General features: G+C 43.1%; 1 protein-coding gene across 5 annotated transcripts in view; it reads left to right on the forward strand.

The window, feature by feature from the left end:
- The first annotated feature begins 311 nt into the window (after positions 1-311).
- PTGER3 (prostaglandin E receptor 3) overlaps positions 312-20,512 on the forward strand; it is a 218,229-nt gene continuing 198,028 nt past the window's right edge. For all 5 annotated transcript variants that reach the window (XM_066268897.1, XM_066268895.1, XM_066268896.1 and 2 more), the window contains exon 1: positions 312-1,352. In XM_066268897.1, coding sequence (XP_066124994.1) covers positions 459-1,352 — 894 coding nt within the window. In that variant the 5' untranslated portion in view covers positions 312-458. The remainder of the gene's footprint in view (positions 1,353-20,512) is intronic.

Raw genomic sequence — 20,512 nt, forward strand, 5'->3', positions numbered from 1 at the left:
ACGCGGAGCGGGGGGGCGTGGCGTCCGGTCCGCCCAGAAGCTCCGCTCCGAGAGAGGATCCCTCCCGGAGGTTTTCCCAGCTCAGGCGGCCAAGACCGCGGTCACGCCGCAGCCAACAAATACGCTCAGCGGCTTTTCCCGCTCCTCCCACCACCGCGAAGCCCTCACCCACTGGCGCTCCACCCCCGCGGCCTCTTAGAAGGGGCGAGGCGCCTCTCCGCGCCTGGGAGCGAGACGCTTCCCGCAGCCGAGGGCGCGGTGGCCGGCTTGGCCCGAGCGCCCAGACGCTGCGCTGCGGATGTAGCCAAGTGAGGCGGCGGCTGCGCCCGCAGCATGGAGGGCGGCCCCGCCCCAGCGCCAGTCCAGGTGGCTACCCACCTCCGCCGCCGCCTGCGCCTCGTCCACCAGCTCCCACTGCTGTTCCGCGCCTGCCGTTCTACTCTCATTTCGAAGCCGACATGAAGGAGACCCGGGGCGACGGGAGCGCCCCTTTCTGCACCCGTCTCAACCACTCCTACCCGGGCATGTGGGCGCCCGACCGCCCCGCGGAGGCGCGGGGCAACCTCACGCGTCCGCCGGAGACCGGCGAGGATTGCCGCTCCGTGTCCGTAGTTTTCCCGATCACCATGCTGATCACCGGCTTCGTGGGCAACGCGCTGGCCATGCTGCTGGTGTCGCGGAGCTACCGGCGCCGGGAGAGCAAGCGCAAGAAGTCGTTCCTGCTGTGCATCGGCTGGCTGGCGCTCACCGACCTGGTGGGGCAACTGCTGACCAGCCCCGTGGTCATCGTCGTGTACCTGTCCAACCAGCGCTGGGAGCACCTCGACCCGTCGCGGAGGCTGTGCACTTTCTTTGGGCTGACCATGACTGTCTTCGGGCTCTCCTCGCTCTTCGTCGCCAGCGCCATGGCCGTCGAGCGGGCGCTGGCCATCCGGGCGCCGCACTGGTACGCGAGCCACATGAAGACGCGCGCCACCCGCTCCGTGCTGCTCGGCGTGTGGCTGGCGGTGTTCGCCTTCGCCCTGCTGCCGGTGCTGGGCGTGGGTCAGTACACTATCCAGTGGCCCGGGACGTGGTGCTTCATTAGCACCGGGGGAGGTGGCAATGGGACTAGCTCCACGCGCAACTGGGGCAATCTTTTCTTCGCCTCCACCTTCGCCTTCCTGGGGCTCTCGGCGTTGACCATCACCATCGCCTGCAACCTGGCCACCATTAAGGCCCTGGTATCCCGCTGCCGGGCTAAGGCCACAGCGTCGCAGTCCAGCGCCCAGTGGGGCCGGATCACGACTGAGACGGCCATCCAGCTCATGGGGATCATGTGCGTGCTGTCGGTCTGCTGGTCGCCCTTGCTGGTAGGTAGTTCCAGGGTATGCAGGGGTCTGGGTGGGGCGCCTGCGGGCAATGGAGACTTCTCAAAGTGACAGCACGAGCATAGGTGCGTTTGCAACCACAAATCATTGGGGAGGCCTTGCTGCCTGCGCTGTCTTTGTTGAAACCACAGAATTGAGTTCCTCACTGACTTGCTGAGCGCCTTCCAATACCAGTTATTGCGTTAGGTTCTGGGTATACATGCATGGAGACCGCAGGGGCGCTCACATGCTAATGGACGAGAGTACGAGGATACCTAGCTGTGATTTTATCGTGCGTGTGCAGATAGAGGTTTCTCCTGGGTGCATTATAAACAGAATGACGATGACACCTGTAGCCTGTGGCTGTAGTTTTTCACCTTATTTCAAATACTTCTCGCACAGCGAGGTTGTTTTCAGTCTGCAAAAGCCCTCTACCTGTGACTGCCGACAAGCACAGCGCTCTTGTAACTTCTGAACCGCTGTGCGCTGGATCGGCGCAGACCACGGTGACCTTCCTTGCAGGCTCACTCTAGAGTAGAAGCAGGAGAGTGACGATGCGGTTGTGTCTGCAGCCAGCCTCAGCCGTGTGGAATGGTGCTGGATCCTAGACAGCGCCCGAACTGACAACCAGTTTCCCCCAGGGCTTGTAACTTCCGCTGAACTCTTCAGGACTGGGACAAAACCAGTCCTGGGATAGGAGGTAGAGGTTTCTGCGTTTTCCAGCTCCTCACAGGGGCGTACAGTTTTGGAGCAAGTAATGTTTCCACAGGCTCTTTGTCTAACAGCCACTCTTACATCATAGTTTGCTCTATGTTACTTTTAGCTGGAGATTTCTGTGGGTAAATTTACTAAATCTTAATATTTAGGCCCCAAGCAGACTGGCTTCATAGAAGTTATGTTGCAGAAACAGCGGGCTGGCAGAGTTATAACAGATTATATATTGGACTTGGAAAGTCATTAGACAGCTGTGAAAAACTTCTGAAACCCATGGACATAGTTTTTAGAACCCACACAAGTATAGTTCTTCTTTTTAAATTGTAGTAAAATATACATAACATAAAATTTACCATTTTAACTATTTTAAGTGGACAGTTTAGCAAGTTACATATATCGATGTCGTTGTGCACCACTTACAGTTTTACATCTCTTGTATTTAAAAATAGAACCATAGTTCCTTTCCCCCTCCCACCCACGCTTTCATTTGACAAAGCAGATATTCCGGAATACCTGTGTTTAACTGGTGTAGTATATTTAGATCATGAGTCTTAGTTCCAAATCAGTAACAGCGCTTGGTAACAAGGGAGAGAGATGCTGGGACCTAGCTGCCCACAGGTCGCTGTGTGGTCATAGTTTTGCATTCCAGCAGCTGGAACTCAGGCTGATGTCATCACCATGGCTTATCAAAACCAGTACCAATTTTAGACATATTTATTTCTGTGGTTGAGAAATGGAGTGTGTAGGTGGCCAAACAGAGGGGAGAAGGAGTTCTAAGTAATGAACACTTTACTAAACTGTGATTATTAACATAGCTATTTGAATTTTTCACAGCTGTCATTTGAGTCCCAAGTCCTTGAGTTTGCTCTATCATACCTTATATCCTGAAAAAAATACAATTAAGTGTGCTTATCCATACAGTTAAGCAAACTTACTGTTTTGTTTTTTGAAATAAGAAAGATATTATGTAGTGTGTCTTTTATTTCAAAACTTTGATCTAATTCCATGAGCTCAGTGGCCTTAGGAAGACTTTAGATCAATTCTGAGAATTGTAACTGAGAATGGCCAAACGTATTCTCTTAAGACAGACTGTATTTGGAAATAGTCTTATCTAATTTCAGTTACTGTCTGCATTCAAACAATATCTATTGGTTTGCAGCATTTTATCAGACATTTTATTAATTTGGTTCACATAAAAACAATAAACTTAAATTTAATGATTGATTTTATCGAAGAGGAGAAATTCAAGAGTTACAAAATTGGTGTTTTTTAAACTAACGCAAATGGTTTTATCTTCTGTTTTGTGCACCATTGAAATCAAATCTCCAAATATCTTCAGAAAGCTCTCCAGCAAAACGCTGGAATTATTTCAAAGGAAAGAAACTGGCAAAACAGCTTTCTTAATAAGTGAGGGAATTAAAAGAATAAAAACACCAGAACTTAGTGAATTAAAATTTCAGTGTATTAATGTTAAAGTGAGAGATCGTTCTTTAAGTGTTTTTTCTTAACTATGGGTAAAATATAGATTCTATGTTAGCTTTTTTTGAGTTGGGCATAAAATACTAATATAATTATCCAAATTCCCTACTTAAAAGAATCTGAGTATATCTTATCTTGGAAGACTATCATGATTAATTGTTACTGCTAGAAAACAGAGAATAAGAAAATATAGAAACAGCTACAAGCTCCCACTACTTAAATACTTTTTTTTTAAAGCTCTTTTTTCCCCCTTTTTAAAATTTTTATTGTGACAGAGACGAGAGAGAGACAGATAGGGACAGACAGACAGGAATGGAGAAAGATGAGAAGCATCATCAATTCTTCCTTGTGGCACCTTAGTTGTTCATTGATTGCTTTCTCATATGTGCCTTGACCCGGGGGGGAGGGGGGGAAGCTACAGCAGACCAAGTGACACTTTGCTCGATCTAGATGAACCTGTGCTCTTGCTGGCGACCTCGGGGTTTTGAACCTGGGTCATCTGCGTCCCAGTCCTACGCTCTATCAACTGCGCCACAGCCTGGTCAGGCTTAAATACTTAAATATAGGTTATCTATGGTGCAAACAAAAGCTTTTCTACTTTTTCCCCCAGAAACTTTACAAAGTACAATACAAGATGTGGAATTGAGTGAGAATACAGTGGAAAACAGTCACTGTGATAGGTGGTCTGTCACTTTTAGCCCTGGTTTATGTTTATTTATCAGTCTTTGGAATTAGCCAGTTGACTCAGCAATTTGTTTAACATTGTATTATTATTATTGTTACTTTTTTATGAACCACAGTCACCAAATAGTTCAGTTATTAGACATGATAGGCATGATTCCAGAAGCAGGAATAACCTTAGGGTGTTGCTGAGAGAAGCTATGAGAACATTTTGTGCTTTTGTAAACCAGGCATTCTCCAGACAGGTACAATGTGGCTAATACCGTGGCTAATGTTGTAGCTATCTTAAAAATAGTAAATATAAATTAACATCGAACATTATGAAAAGTGAGGTATGAAGAACAGTTTCTCATTTAGAACTTTGGAACTGGATAAAAGCAACCTTAGAAATTTTACCTTTAATCTTGAACCAGCACATTCTCTGCTCAGTATCCACAAGTGCAGATACATGTGCTTAGAGTCAAGAGAATGTTTCACAATGTAGATGTAATTTTTTTTGCTAACATTTTTTTTTTAATTTAAGGAGTCATTGTTATATTTTGACTAATAAAATATTCCTGAAATATACTACATGTGATAGATTAAAGTCATAATGTTGTTTCATAGTATAAAAAACTTTGGTTCAATTGTTAATTTTCACTGCCTATACATTTTTGCCATACTCAGGATATAGTTTCAGGGAAAATGATTGAACATGTGAATTGGCATTATAGGAAAAAATCTATAGTTTGCTTTCATAAGAATTGAGGAGGTTATTTAGAAGCCTTCAAATTTTTTTCTTTGTTTGTTTTTTTAGTTTACTGCAATACATTTCAGGCACTGCAAAAGTATATTAAGTAGACTTATGAAAAATTGGTCAAAGTTATCATCTACTCAAAGAAGCTGAATTCCCACATTTACAAGTGAAACAATTAGAGAACAATAAAAGAAAGGATATAATTAATGCCTTTGATTCTGGGACTGAAGTCCATCTGAATTTGGCAAAGTGGGCTTCTGGGAAGAGGTGGGATGACATAGCTTGAACTCGGAGGGGGGTGGTGAGAGCGAGAGGGCTCAGGAAGCCGGCTGCATGAGAAAAAAGTGTGCACACTGGCAAAGTAGGAAGATGGTTTGAAAAGGCTCATGGGGCCAAACTGAGGTAGTTAAGATGAACCTAGGATAAGGATTGTTTTCTTTCTTTTGCTGGCAGGCAGCACAATGTCTATTTATTTTTTTATTAGGGAAGAGAATTTAAAAAAGATTGGCAATGCTGTAATGTGCATAGATTTGGGCTGGAAAAGGGAAAGTGAGATGAGTTATGGCTTGCTTTTTGTTAGGATCTGAGGGTAGAGATAGTGGGAAGAGATAAATCAGAGAAGGAAAAGTAAGAGAGAACTAATGCTATTAGAAATGATGGATTTAAAGAGTGATTGAGTCAACATTTCTTATACATCTATTATGTCTTAATCGCTGAGTTTAATTACTTCATTTAACTGCATCCTGTGAGAGTGCCACTGTTGTCTACATCATTCAGATGAAGAACTCAAGTATAAAAAATATTAAAATAATTCAGGACATATGACTAAGTTTATTTTCAATTCTATTGTATATTTGTTTGCTTGCTTAGATAGAGGGTATGAATTCTAGTCTTATTAGTGGCACTGGGCAAGTTATATTTCTCTCTGTAAAATATAGGGGTAAGACTAATAGATTCTAAAGTCTTTGTCTATTTATGTTTTTTGGGGGGTTTCTTATTTGAGAGAAGCATGGTTTAATGAACTAGGATGAGAAATTTGGGAAAGAGACTGGTAGATTAAAAAAATTTTTTTTTTTTTTAAAGCAAGAGAGTGTAGGGGAAGACAGACAGGAAGGGACAGATGAGAAGCATCAACTCATAGTTTCAGCACCTTAGTTGTTCATTGATGGCTTTTTCATATGTGCCTTGACCGGGGTGATCCAACAGAGCCAGTGACCCCTTGCTCAAGGCAGTGACCTTGGGCTCAGGCCAGCCAAGTTGAGCTTCAAGTCAGTGGCCATGGGGTCATATCTGTGATCTTAAACTCAAGCTAGTGACCTCGGGTTTTCGAACCTGGGCCCTCAGCATCCCAGGCTGATGCTTTATCCACTGTGCTACTGCCTGGTTAGGCCTGGCATTATTTATTTATTTTTTTATAAAAATTGTAGATCCTGAGTGACTAGGGTTTTTGGACACAGTATATAAAATGGTGGATTATTTAAATCAGTGTTTTTCAACTGCTGGTCCACAGACTAGTCTGCCAGAAATTCTGTGCCAATCGTGAAAGAGTTACATCTTTTTCGCTCCATAAGACGCACCTGTCCATAAGATACACCTAGTGTTTTAAGGAAGAAAATAAGAAAAAAAATATTCTGAACCAAATGGTGCATTAAAATATTTAATAAAATATACCACAATAATATTTCAACAATGTAAACTCAACAACAATATTAACAACCATTAGCACTGTTATTAACAAATGAGAAGAGATTTTAATGTTCAAATACTCATTCTACATATGTTTTCCAGTGCAGTGCCCCTCAGCAGCTAAAAAAAAACAACAACAAAATTTGCTCCGTAAGATGCACAGGTATTTTTCCCTCCACTTTGGGGGAGGGGGGGAGTGTGTCTTCTGGAGCGAAAAATATGGTAACTACCCTGATGTTGTATGAAGATTATAGACCCAATGGTCTTAGTCTAATTTCTTATACTCAGGGTGATTTCTGCCTTAGCGGTCTCTGAAATAATTCTCCTATTATCACCTGTCCCCAAGTGTAAAAAGGTTAAAAACCACTGATCTAAATGATGTATTCAGAAAGCCAGTATAACTTGAAGATTGAGATAAATCAGAGCTAAAAATAAAGAAAAAAGAAAATGCAGAGTTTTAAATTTTGAGTTTATCAGAGAGAGCCAAGAATTAAACACTTCTTAAGCCATCAGATTGAAAAAACTCAGATGGTTTAGAGTTGTAGCATAATTGGGATTCATTGGCTTTTCTCTTCTGAAAGAACTGTGAAGGTCAATGACGCAATTCTGAAAGTTTCCACAGGTTCAGCTTTCTGGGAATAACACTGAGGAATATGCACTACCAGCATTTGTAACAGATAATGATTCTTCTGGGGGTGCTGGGAGGTGTTTTTGAGGGTTATTGGGTGTCATGTTTGAGTTTTCAGATAGACCTTGTATTACAGGGAAGCAGTGGAGATAAATGTCCCCCCAAAATTCTTAACTTTGTCATACTTTTATAAACTACCAGTGTTTCACATTTATCTCGTTCATGCCTTAAGACCCTACTAAGGTCAACAGCTATAATCTGTGAAATTCTGACTCCCCATTTTCCTCAATTTCTTACCATAGAGTTAAGCAAGGAATTTGTGTTTCAACTCGAGCCCTTCTTCTTGAGGATTATTAGGTGGCCTCTCAAGTCCCCCTTTTTCCTAGAAAATTCCAGCTTTCATAGAATAAAAAGCCCAATTTTTCTTGCGGTTCTCTTATATCTTGTCTCCTAAGTGTATGCTAACATTTTTATAGTAAACATATAGTAATTCATATCTTTTTTAACTATAATATTTATTTATTTATTTAGGGAAAGAGAGAGGGACAGGGAAAGGCAGACAGGAAGGGAGAGAGAGAGATGAGAAGCATCAACTCATAGTTGCAGCACCTTAGTTGTTGATTGATTGCTTTCTCATGTGTGCCTTGACTGGGGGGCACCAGCTGAGCTAATGACCCCTTGCTCAAGGCAGTGACCTTGGGCTCAAGCCAGTAACTTTGGACTTCAAGCCAGTGATGATGGAGTCATCTCTAGGATCCCACGCTCAAGCCGGTGACCCTGCACTCAATTTGGTGAGCCCACATTCAAGCTGGATCAGCCCATGCTCAAGCCAGCAACATTGAGGTTTCTAACCTGGGTCTTCAATGTCCCAGGCCGATGCTCTGTCTACTGTGTAGTCAGGACAATTTTTTTTTAATTTATTGATTTTAGTAAGAGAGGAAGGGAAGGGAAGAGAGAGAGAGAGAGAGAGAGACAGGACCATCAGTCTGTTCCTGTATGTGCCTTGACCAGGGATTGAACCAGCAACCTCTGCACTTTGGGATGATGCTTGCAACCAAGCTATTTGTCCAGGTAAGTAATTTGTTCTTATACAGAAGTGCTACTTGGACATTGTGTGACTTTCCAATGAGAGAGGTGCACACACATAGGGAAATAGCACTATGGAGTGAAAATCCTCTGTGACTGCCCTCTTTCCTCAGAACACTTCTTTCTCCATTTTCTCCATTTTCCACTTTACCCCATCCATCACTCAACAGTAGGTGCTAAACAGTCATCCCTCTTGGGTTGGCTACGGCCTCAAGTTAGAAGTCACTTTGTTAGAGAAGCCTTCCTTGATCCTCTCTTGGCTTCGTTGGGTAATCTGGCCCTTTGGCCTCACAGCAGCTATCTTGCATTTCCCTGTCATAGTCTGAGTCACACTTGACTGGGCATATTGGGTAATTGACCTGCCGAGGAGTAGGTACAGTACCTGTCTTGTGCATTAATTGTTTTTTTTTTTCCTTAGAAACTTAATTGCCAGCCATACAGGTATGCCCAATACATGCTTTCTAACTGAATATCTAAGTGCCCTAATTGGAAGACAGGGTCTGGTCCCAGTTACATAAGCAATAAATTACGTGACCTTAGATAATTCACTTGATATTTTTGTAATCTATATTTTTATTTTCTGTAAAATAGTGATATAAACACCTGCCCAGTCCACTTCACAAGATGGTAATGAAAACCAAGATAAATGTGTGTGAGAATAATTGGATTATTCCTTCCATATTACACATCCTATTTTGGTGTTTTATTGTATAATAATGTTGACTTGTGTTCGGATAGATACACCTTTCCCTCAGGAACCGTGAGAGAAGAGACAAGTGATATTTTACAGCTTGGTTAGTTATTGTTCACTGGGGGAAATAAATGTGGTGGAGAATATACCTTTTCAGAAAGAAAGAAAGAAAACAAAACAGTAAACGACATGCACTTACACTCTTACAAGGTATTGTAATTCATCCATCTTCACTCCCCTGCCACACCGCGCTTGCTCTCCTGCGTGCTCTCAGCTCTGGAGTCCTTTTCCCCTCACAGCTGCTCATTCACTCTCTAAATCTGACAAGTGCTAGATCCCTTCTTCCCCTTTTGTTAAACCTGAGTAGTAACTACCTCCTTGTCATCCGAACACCTCTGGCACAGACCTAAAATAGGTCACCTGTCTTTCCAGTGAGGCACTTCCTGTATTTCTTGTTGTGCTCAGATGTGTCCTCATGCAAATGTTTGAGTCGAATTAATTGTGCATCTAGTTATTGTCTTAGGTCAGATTGTTCTGCAAACTTCTTCTTATAAATAGAGCCTGTGCCTTGGTTTTCCTCATTTTCAAAGGTGATCAGAAATGTTGGGGCTGAACAGAATTTCCACCAGACTCACATCTCAGAATTGAGTTTACATGAACCTTAAATCAGACCAAAGTGTGAGACTCATTACAGCTGTAAGCTGCCTCACAGTTTGGCGAGGTCCTGACAAAGCATGAATATTATTTGCAGCCGACAAATTTACCATCAAATGGCAACATTCTCTTGGGCAACATTCATAAGGAGGATATTTCAGTGGCCAATCTTGGCACTTATTCAAAATTTATATATTATTTTACCAGTATTGATTTTTATGATAGGCATTTAAGGAGCTTAAATCTAAAAATAAAACATGGTATTAGAGATAGAAGAAGAAGCTTGATTTTTTACACCTTCTGTTAAAAAGAAAAAAATTGTTATTAATTTAGGTAAGAGTTATGTAATATAAATACAGGATAAATCCTACAACAAACAGCTATACTATTTTGAAAAATCTTGGTAATACAAAAATAAAAGGTCAAGTTGGAGCCGGAAGCCTATTTATGCTAAGCAATTATTGATCTTAAAAAATTCAAGTATGATTTTAAAAATATACTTTTCACTAATCCTTGGATATCTCCTGAAAGTGGATTTTGTTGATCTTTTGGTTCCTCTTTCTGAACACTTAGTAAGTGTCATTTTCTGTGGCTGAGAATATGCTGCTGTTGGTGTGATTCATAACAATTTGGAAAAAGAAGTATGTTGTTAATGTTGAAAATAGTGAAAGAGCTTGTGAAAAATTAGATGAATTTTGGGGAATTCACCAGATAGTAAAGTGGAGCATTAATTGTGGTCTTGATGTGAGACATTTCCCTGGTAACATCCTGCTAACAGCTCCCTTCTTTGAGTCATGGGGAACATGCACTTCTGATTTCCCCAAATCGATGAGTATCTCAGCAGTCCTAAGGCACCAGCAGTGGTTAGTGATCAAGTGACCACTGACTTGTGAGCAGTCCTGTTTCTTAAGACAAACAGACCAAAATTAGGCTGCTGTAGCAGATGAGAGCCCCGGACACATGTGGTCTGGATTCTGGTCTTGGCTTTCCCACCATGTGATAGAAGCACTTGATCTTTTTGGTTTTCCCTTTCTTCATTAGGGAGATAAAATAATTGTCAACTCTACCCTTCTCTTCAGTTCTGACTTTCTTGCAGCTCTAAGGAGATGAAATCACCCCTGTCAGACATACCAAGTGAGATGCTTGGGGGGAAGCACCCGAAGGCTTCTTAGGAAGAAACGTAGAAATGTGTGCACATAGACAAAGTAGATCTTGCATTCTTTTATACAATCATCCTACAAATATTTACTGAGTGTTCCTATAGGCGGGCTGCTCTGCTCACCGTGGCGATACAGTGGTGACCAGAACCGCATCATGTGGTTACATGTGTTCAGCAGTTCTATAGCCTCTAAGACCGTGATTTTCAACCTTTTTCATCTCGGGGCACATATAAACTACTAAAATTCTGTGGTACACCAAAAAAATGTTACATTTTTTTTTTTTTTTTTTTTTTTTTTATTTTTTATTTTTTTCATTTTTCTGAAGCTGGAAACAGGGAGAGACAGTCAGACAGACTCCCGCATGCACCCGACCGGGATCCACCCGGCACGCCCACCAGGGCGACGCTCTGCTCACCAGGGGGCGATGCTCTGCCCATCCTGGGCGTCGCCATGTTGCGACCAGAGCCACTCTAGCGCCTGGGGCAGAGGCCACAGAGCCATCCCCAGCGCCTGGGCCATCTTTGCTCCAATGGAGCCTTGGCTGCGGGAGGGGAAGAGAGAGACAGAGAGGAAAGCGCGGCGGAGGGGTGGAGAAGCAAATGGGCGCTTCTCCTGTGTGCCCTGGCCGGGAATCGAACCCGGGTCCTCCGCACGCTAGGCCGACGCTCTACCGCTGAGCCAACCGGCCAGGGCTAAAAATGTTACATTTTTTTTTTTGCCAATTTGACAAAAAAGGTATAATTTTGATTTATTCACACTGACAGCTATTGTTGTGGTAGCTGTTGTCACTTTTTAATTTGACAACCTAAGGTAAAAGAGGTCAGTGCCCTTGGCTACAGCATCAGTTACTGTAACTTTTAAAGTTCTTGTGACACATCAGTTGAAGATCGCTGCTCTAGGAGGCCGTATGCACACTGTCTTCTATGCGAATGCTGCTCCTTTTTAGGCCGTTTGCAACCCGTGCTGTCCTTGGCAGCCCTGTGGTAAGCCAAACGGGCATGCGGTCTTCTTTCATGCTTTCGATGTACTAAGGTAGACAGACAGTGAATAAACAGTCTGCCAGTAAACAAATGTAACTGGTCTGATGGGTCATTAGTATGGTTTAGCACTGCCACATGGTTCTGCTGCTCCAGAAGTGCGTGTCCTCTGCTGCTGGTGCATGTCCCTGTCCAGCAGGGAAGTGCGTGTCCACTGCTGCTGGTGCATGTCCCTGTCCAGCAGGGAAGTGCGTGTCCACTGCTGCTGGTGCATGTCCCTGTCCAGCAGGGAAGTGCGTGTCCACTGCTGCTGGTGCATGTCCCTGTCCAGCAGGGAAGTGCGTGTCCACTGCTGCTGGTGCATGTCCCTGTCCAGCAGGGAAGTGCGTGTCCACTGCTGCTGGTGCATGTCCCTGTCCAGCAGGGAAGTGCGTGTCCACTGCTGCTGGTGCATGTCCCTGTCCAGCAGGGAAGTGCGTGTCCTCTGCTGCTGGTGCATGTCCCTGTCCAGCAGGGAAGTGCGTGTCCACTGCTGCTGGTGCATGTCCCTGTCCAGCAGGGAAGTGCGTGTCCACTGCTGCTGGTGCATGTCCCTGCCCAGGCTGGAGTGAGGCTGTGCTTGGATGCCATATTAGAGAGAGCCTGAATTCACACCCATTGCTCCAACCATAAAGCTCAGCAGTCATTCCCAGGAGCACAACCAATGTTCTGGAGAGTACGGACCCAGAGGACAGCTGGCCTCAGGCCATGTAGTGGCTCAAATCAGCACCCCCCCCCTTTATGGTTCTTCAGATCACCTCCTGCCAACTTTGTCTTTCCCTTTCAATGAATTGTCTTTTAAGACTTTCCATCTTTCCAACTCTTTTCTCTCTAGTGAATATAGCCAAAGCCACTCTGCTCCAAGTTTCTTAGCTTCAGATCTTGGGAGATGTTAGGTCTTAGCCTCTCCTTTTTCTCCCAAAAGGCCCTGGGGCCCTCTAAGCTGGATGGTCTTCTTCTTCCCAAGTGACCAGCAGTGTATAACAGAAGCATTGTGAAGATTTTCCTTTGTTATACCACATAAACTTCTGCTATGTAAGTCTTCTCATTCTACATTTACCAAAGGAAATGATTCTTGCCTCTGAGGCATCTGCTGCATTGTGACTTACTCAGCCCATCTGAATAGAGAAGTGGGGGCAGCACCCGCTTTTCCTTGCATACACCACTAAAACAGTGGGTGTGTGAGGACGACAAGAAGAAGGTGCTCTGGGAGAGTGTCAAAGACGTCCCCTTCCTGCGGTATTGGTAAAGAGTAAGGTGGTTACAGAGGGCTGTGATGAGAAAATGTCATTTGTGATGAATCTTGAAAGATGACACTTTGGGGAAGAAAGAGCTGGAAGCATTGCAGGAACTGAAGAAAGGCGGGGTGGATGGATTAGCGCGAGTAAAAGAGTGCCTTTAAGGTGAGGCTAGGGAGGGAGGCAGGCCAAGCCATGCAGAACTTTGTCGTTTTTGTTCAGAAGTTTAGATTTTTATCTTAAGTATCATGGAAAGCAACCAAAAGCTTTGAGTTACAGAATGATTTGATCTGCTTTAAGTATTAAAAAGACCACTCAGGTTGTCATATGAATCAGAAGAGTGGCATTAGAGTCCTGTATACTGAGGTCGGATAGTGATGTAGAGATATTAAGTGCTGTTTTAAAAGAAGGGAGGGACATAACAGCATAGAATTGGTGGAAGGAGGCAGTCTGTGCAGAAGCATAAAAGAAAAAATTGAGCTGGAGTGCTGGGAATGGTAAGCAAATCTGTTTCTGCTGAAGTATATTTGAGAATAACAAGAAATATTATGAGTCAAACAGGGATGAAAAAAGAAGAAAGGGAGGATTGCATTGATAGATTGTCTTGAAGATTAGGAACTGAAATTTGTATTTCATTTTGGACAAGTTGTATTGTTTTTCTATACTTTTTTTAAGTGTGTGTGTGTGTGTGTTTAAAAAATTTTTTTTATTGATTGATTTTTAAAGGGAGGAAGAGAGAAGCAGGAAGCATTAACTCGTAGTAATTGCTTCCTGTATGTGCCTTGACAGACCAAGTCCAGGGTTTTGAACTGTTGACCTCAACATTTCAGGTCGACGCTTTATCCACTGCGCCACCACAGGTCAGGCTGTTTTTCTATGCTTATATTCCATATTTGTACAATGAGAGAGTTCACATTATCTCTCAATTCATAAAAGTCTTTTAGTGAAATAATCCATCTAATGTTTGATCTCTTCCTAGGCTATTCTTGGTGAAATTGTCTAAGCTTTCAACACCTTTAGTTATAGGAAATTTGTTGTTCTTTAAGAGGCACAAGAATTTTCTTAGTGCTAAGCATTGTGCTAGCCTCTTTATCACAGATAATTTTGCATGTTTCTTACAACCCTATGAGGTAGGCATTATTAGGTCCAGTGTACAGGTAATGATGAAACTAAAGCTGAAAGAGGTTGAACAATTTGTTCAAGGTAACAGAGATAGTAAGTGGTCAAGATGAGATTCCAAGGCCAAGCTCTTTTCTCCATGCCATGGTGCCTCAAATAGCCCAATTCATCTTAAGTTGTTCTTTCTATTAGAAAAATTTCATAAGCACAGAGATTGCTGGTCTCATCCCCGGTCAGGGCACATGTAGGAACAGTTTGATATTCCTGTTTCTCTGCTTCTCTTTCCCTACCTCTCTCTTATTAATTTCTTATACTGATTGAATTGGAGTGGTACTAATCTAGTCCTTGGTTTATATGGAACAATAGTAAATTTAATTAAAGACATGTTTTATTTTTAAAATTATATGATACTAGCCTGACCTATGGTGGCACAGTGGATAAAACGTCGACCTGGAACACTGAGGTCACCAATTCAGAACCCTAGGCTTGCCTGGTCAAGGCACATAGGGGAGTTGATGCTTCCTGCTCCTTCTCCTTTCTCTCTCTCTCTCTCTCTCTTACCATCTTCCCTCTCTAAAATGAATAAATAAAATCTTTAAAAAATTATATGCTACTATATATACTTCTTTATTAGTTATCAAGGAGTTCCAGTAAATTTATGAACAGCAATATAACATGACATAATCTGACACTGTTAGGAGCCATTATGTATTAATTCATTCAACCAACACTTTACTGTCACCTGTGTAACCATCACTGGGCTACAACCTGACAGAACAATGTTATAGCCCTTGTCCTCAAGAAATGTGCTCTCTACCGAATGATTCACTGGACAAACTTGAGGCTGTGACTCACAAAAGCAATATTATTTTTCATTGTCAATTTTGAATATAAAAACAAAGTTGAGCACCATTCATAATTCATATGTCCAATCATGCCCTCAATGATTGTTTATTGAGTACCTACTAAGTGTCGAGCATAGTTCTAAGTGTTAGAATTATAGTAGTGAAATAGACTAGTTTCCCACTCTCAGGGAACATGAATGTGAGTGGAAGGAGAAAATCAATCAACAACTCAACTAGAAGTTAGATTGTGATCAAAACTGTTAAGAAAATAAAATAGCATGATTAGATAAAGGGAGCCTGGGAAACTTCTGTGTATTGGGTTGTCAGGGCACAATGCCTTTGAGAGGCAACATTTAAGCTGAGTCCTGAATTGAAGGAAAGAACCCATGAACAATCTACAGGCAGAGAGCATTCTAGGCAAAGGGAACACAAAGGCCCTTGCCTGTTGTGTTCAAGAGATAGAAAGAAGGCCGGTGTAGCTGAAATGAGGTGAGAGAGGAGGGAGCAGAGTGCTGTAAATTGAGGTCGGAGACCAGGGTGGGGCAACGCAAGTCCACACTAAGGAGTTTCAACATTATTTCAAGAGACCACTGGAAGGATTAAAGCAAGGGAAATGACATTAATGGATTTATGTTTCTGAAAGATCTTTCTGGAAGCTGTATGAAGACTAGATTGCAGAAAGGCAGGAGTGAGAGTGGGGAAAGCAAGGCATTGAAGTTGTCCAGGTGAGATGATAACAGAGATGATAACAGCTGGGATTAGGGTGGAGAAGTGAAAGTGTTTTGGAGACAAAGTTATAAAACATTCTAAAATTTCTCTAAAGCTTGTAATGCGATTCTGACAAGAAATAGTGCCTTCTCTTCTCTGTGCCTCTGGTGGTGAGGTGAACATCTGTCCATAAATGATTTTTCATTCCTCTTCTTGTATAGCCAGTGATTTTGGCCGTCACAGCTGCGGCCAGGCACGTGTGGGTTCCCATTAGATTTGGACAGATGGTTAAGAAACAACGGAGCCAAGAAATGGTGGGCCATAACTTTTATTCTAGCCTTGCATCTGGCTAGAGAGTAAAAAACACATTGGGGGCCCTGGCCGGTTGGCTCAGTGGTAGAGCATCGGCCTGGCGTGTAGGAGTCCCGGGTTTGATTCCTGGCCAGGGCACACAGGAGGGGCGCCCATCTGCTTCTCCACCCCTTCCCCTCTCCTTCCTTTCTCTCTCTCTCTTCCCTTCCTGCAGCCAAGGCTCCATTGGAGCAAAGTTGGCCTGGGCTCTGAGGATGGCTCCGTGGCCTCTGTCTCAGGCACTAGAATGGCTCTAGTCACAGCAGAGCAACGCCCCAGATAGGCAGAGCATCGCCCCCTGGTGGGCATGCCGTGTGGATCCCGGTCGGGCGCATGCGGGAGTCTGTCTGACTGCCTCCCCGTTTCCAGCTTCAGAAAAAAAACAAAACAAAAACAAAAAACCAGACTGGGCACCAAAACCCACTCATTGAGTGCTCACAAAGCTATTGACCTATTCAAGTTTCCTAAAATCAAAGCCCCCCCCACCAGTCTTAGTGGAGCTTGCAAGAGCCTTCACCTCTGTTCCCCATCTCCCTTCTCTCTGCACAAATTGGCTTCTCCTTCAGCACCCAGCCACCTTGGCTGCTTCTCAGCAAAAACATATCTCTGCAAAAATGGCCTCCTCCTCCTCCTCCTTCTGCTTCTTAAAACTTTTTGGTGTGAAAACACCTCCTGCTGCACACATTAGCATAACAAAGCCCCTTCCCAAGCAGGAAGGTAATTAGCAGTATCACCTGGCAGCATCATTTAGGTGGGCAGCACTATTTTTAACAAAGTGAGCATAAAAATCACATTTTACAAACTTATTTGCCCAACACTCCTCAAGAAGGACATTATTGCTCTGAACTCATGCAGCTAGTAATAATCAGAGTCAGGATTAAATTCTCTCTAATGAGTGCAATGTTTTTGTCTGAGACATGAATTGGAATAGTCACACAAAGAAAAAGAAGCAAGCAAAGTTGGCTCACAAAATAATAGGATGCTGCAAATATCATGACCCCCAGAGGAAGATTCAGACTAAATTAAAGCAAGTTAACTGGAGAAAAAAAAACAAAAGAAAGAAAGAAAGTAAAAAGAGGAAAGGGTTTCTTCTTTCACCTGAATCGAAGGCGTGCTAGGAGTAGAGGTGGCCCTGCAGAAGCTGGAGCCAGGACCCTTTCCTCTCTCTCTTACTTGACGCCTTGCCATGTGTCAGGATCCCCAGTTCAGTCTGTGCTTCTAAGGATGTAGCTTTGCAGCTAGTTGGTTGGATACTGTGTTCTTTTATTCAAAGCCTTCGGTTAATAAGTTTATATTTACAGTCCACACCTGAGGTTTTAATTTTGCTTTTATAGCACTACAAAATTTCAGTGAATACATCACCTTGAAGCAGTGTTTCAACATAGATCTTCTCTTCCTTCCTTCTTTTCTCCTTCCTCCCTTCTTTCCTTCCTTCCTTCTTTCTTTCTCTCTGTCTTCTTTATTATTTTTTTGTTTTGTTTTGGGGATCCTGTTTCACTGGTAAAGACTAATGTAAATTTTGTTGAGCTATGATGAAAGATTCAAGCTCAGAGAGTTGTCCAGAAGTGAGCTAAGAGTGTAATGTTAGGTTTACAATGAAACAGAGGGGACTGTATAAGGCTCTGAAAGCTCGCACTGTGTGAGAACCATGGTGAAGAGACCAAAGGAGAAAAATAAGTTCTTGCTTGATTTTTCCATAAAGGGTGAGTTATAGTCTAGGTTGAATGTTAATTTGGCAATTTTCTCAGTAGATGTGGTAACAGCCATCATGCTGGGTGGCAGACTTTTAAATTTATTTAATGGTAGCAATTTCCTCTAAGAATAGACTAAGGATTTGCCTGGATTCAGAAATAAATTTCTTAATCCAGCCCCTAATGTTAGCTTTTTTTCTATAAAAGACATTAGGGAACATTTAAGAATGCCCCCCTAGCATCTATTTTTAATTAAATTTTGCTGTAGATCAGTTTAGGAAGAATGGGGATGTGTTCTGACTTCAGAGGTCTAGTCGCCTCCTCAAATTTGGTTCTTGGTCACAAACACCAGACTGATTCCAAGCACAAAGGGCATATGTAAAAAGGATGCTGGGGGCTCCTGGCCATAGGAAGCTGGAGGGCCCAGTTGGGCAGACAGGCAGAACCCAGGCGATTCTGGATGCCAAGCGGCAAGCCCCACAACCCTGCTGTACTTGGCAGTATGCTGCCGATGAATGTGATGTCGGAGAGCTCCTTCTCCTTTGTGTTGCTCCCTTAAGATTCAAAGTTCTGTGTGTAAACAGATTGCTTTAGCTAGGGTGTTTTTTTACTGTCTGCCTGTTTCAAGGGGTCACTCAAAAGCTCAAGCACCTGCAGCATCTTGGTTTTGAACTAAGGGGTGATAGTTGGAAGTAAGTGCTGGGATTTCTCTTACTCCTAGAATACATAGTAAAAGTTTTTCAGCCCTGGCTGGTTTGCTCAGTGGTAGAGCATTGGCCCAGCATGTGGATGTCCCTGGTTTGATTCTCGTAAGGGTACACAACAGAAGTGACCATCTGCTTCTCCACCCCTCTCCCTCTCCTTTCTTTCTCTCTTTTTCTTTCCCACAGCCATGGCTCGGTTGGTTCAAATATGTTGGCCCCAGGTGCTGATAATGGCTCCATGGAGCCTCTGTCTCAGATGCTAAAAATAGCTGGAGTATGGCCCCAGATGGGCAGAGCATTGGCCCCAGATGGGGGTTGCCAGGTGAATCTGGTTGGGGAGCATGCAGGATTCTATCTCTCTCTCTTCCTCTCACTTGGAAAAGAAGGGGAAAAAAGTGTTTAAAAATTGAGGTATTGCCTAGTGTGCGGAGGACCCGGGTTCGATTCCCGGCCAGGGCACACAGGAGAAGTGCCCATTTGCTTCTCCACCCCTCCGCCGCGCCTTCCTCTCTGTCTCTCTCTTCCCCTCCCACAGCCAAGGCTCCATTGGAGCAAAAATGGCCCGGGCGCTGGGGATGGCTCTGTGGCCTCTGCCTCAGGTGCTAGAGTGGCTCTGGTCGCAACATGGCGACGCCCAGGATGGGCAGAGCATCACTCCCTGGTGGGCAGAGTGTCGCCCCCTGGTGGGCGTGCCTGGTGGATCCCGGTCGGGCGCTTGCGGGAGTCTGTCTGACTGTCTCTCCCTGTTTCCAGCTTCAGAAAAATGCAAAAAAAAAAAAAAAAAAAATTGAGGTATTATAATAAAAGGTAAATGTTCACTGCTATCAATAATTAATTTTTAGAACCATTATGACAGTGATATATCTTTCAAGCTGTGTGTGTGTGTGCGCGTGCGTGTGTGTGTTCATGTCACTTATGAGGGAGTTGGAGTGGCAGTGAAACTGGTGGAGAGGAAGCTAAAGAAACCAACAAAGAAAAAGAACACTTATTGAATGCCTACTTTGTGCAAGTACTTGAATACCATGTTGAACTCTTTACATATATTATCGTATTTAATCTTTACAACTATTGATCAGTTTTGCTATTTTTTTTATCTCCATCTTTCAGCTGCACCTACTAAGATTCAAACAATTAGACAACGTTCCTTAATCCCTAATAGCCCTAGAAACTGGTAGACACTAAGCTTTTTAAAAATGCTATAAAGTTCTGTTTCATATTGGTGGTCCTTTTTTATTACTTTATTTAAACACTTTCAAACTACATCATTGAAAATATAGAAAAAAGAACAGGTTAATTGAGAATAGCCAATAATCACCGAAACTGGCTGGGTCAGATAATCACAGAGATTAAAGGTTTCCTGCAGAATCTTTGTTGCTTCATGAATTGACTGCTTTCTTAGGAGCTTGGATTTCTACAGAACACATTATGCAAATCCCTGTAGAAGGTGACAAGAACTTTTGCTTGTCCTACAGTAACCTGTTATGGGATTCCATTCACTGTGATACCTACGATTTAGTGTTTTCTGTAGAAGTGTGGCATCAGTTCCACCCAGTTCTGTCTGTTCAGGCTAGAACATTCACATTCAGTGGTCAAGTTTTACTAGGCAAACATTTTTCAGCTGGTTCTATTCACAGATATTATTCTCTTTTACTAAACTATTTATAAAACTAATAAAACTGTTTATTGAGCTCCCTTTGCTTAGTGGGAAAGTGTCTGAGTACAGTCAAAATTAGAAAATGTGTTTTGACAGTTTTAAAACTTCCAGCATGATACAGTGCATTCTTGCAAACCTGCTTTTATCTCCTCCACCCTTAAAATGATAAAAAAGAGAAAGAGCCCCAGCAGACCTTAGTCTGTTCATAGTGACTCTTTAACATGGAATTCAGGCATGTTACTGTCTAGCACCCTCTCAACCAGATTAAAACACTTCAGATTCCTTAAATTAATCCTTAAAATCTTGCAATCGTCCATTTACC

This window comes from Saccopteryx bilineata, chromosome 3, assembly GCF_036850765.1.
Source record: "Saccopteryx bilineata isolate mSacBil1 chromosome 3, mSacBil1_pri_phased_curated, whole genome shotgun sequence".
Taxonomy (NCBI): Eukaryota; Metazoa; Chordata; class Mammalia; order Chiroptera; family Emballonuridae; genus Saccopteryx; species Saccopteryx bilineata.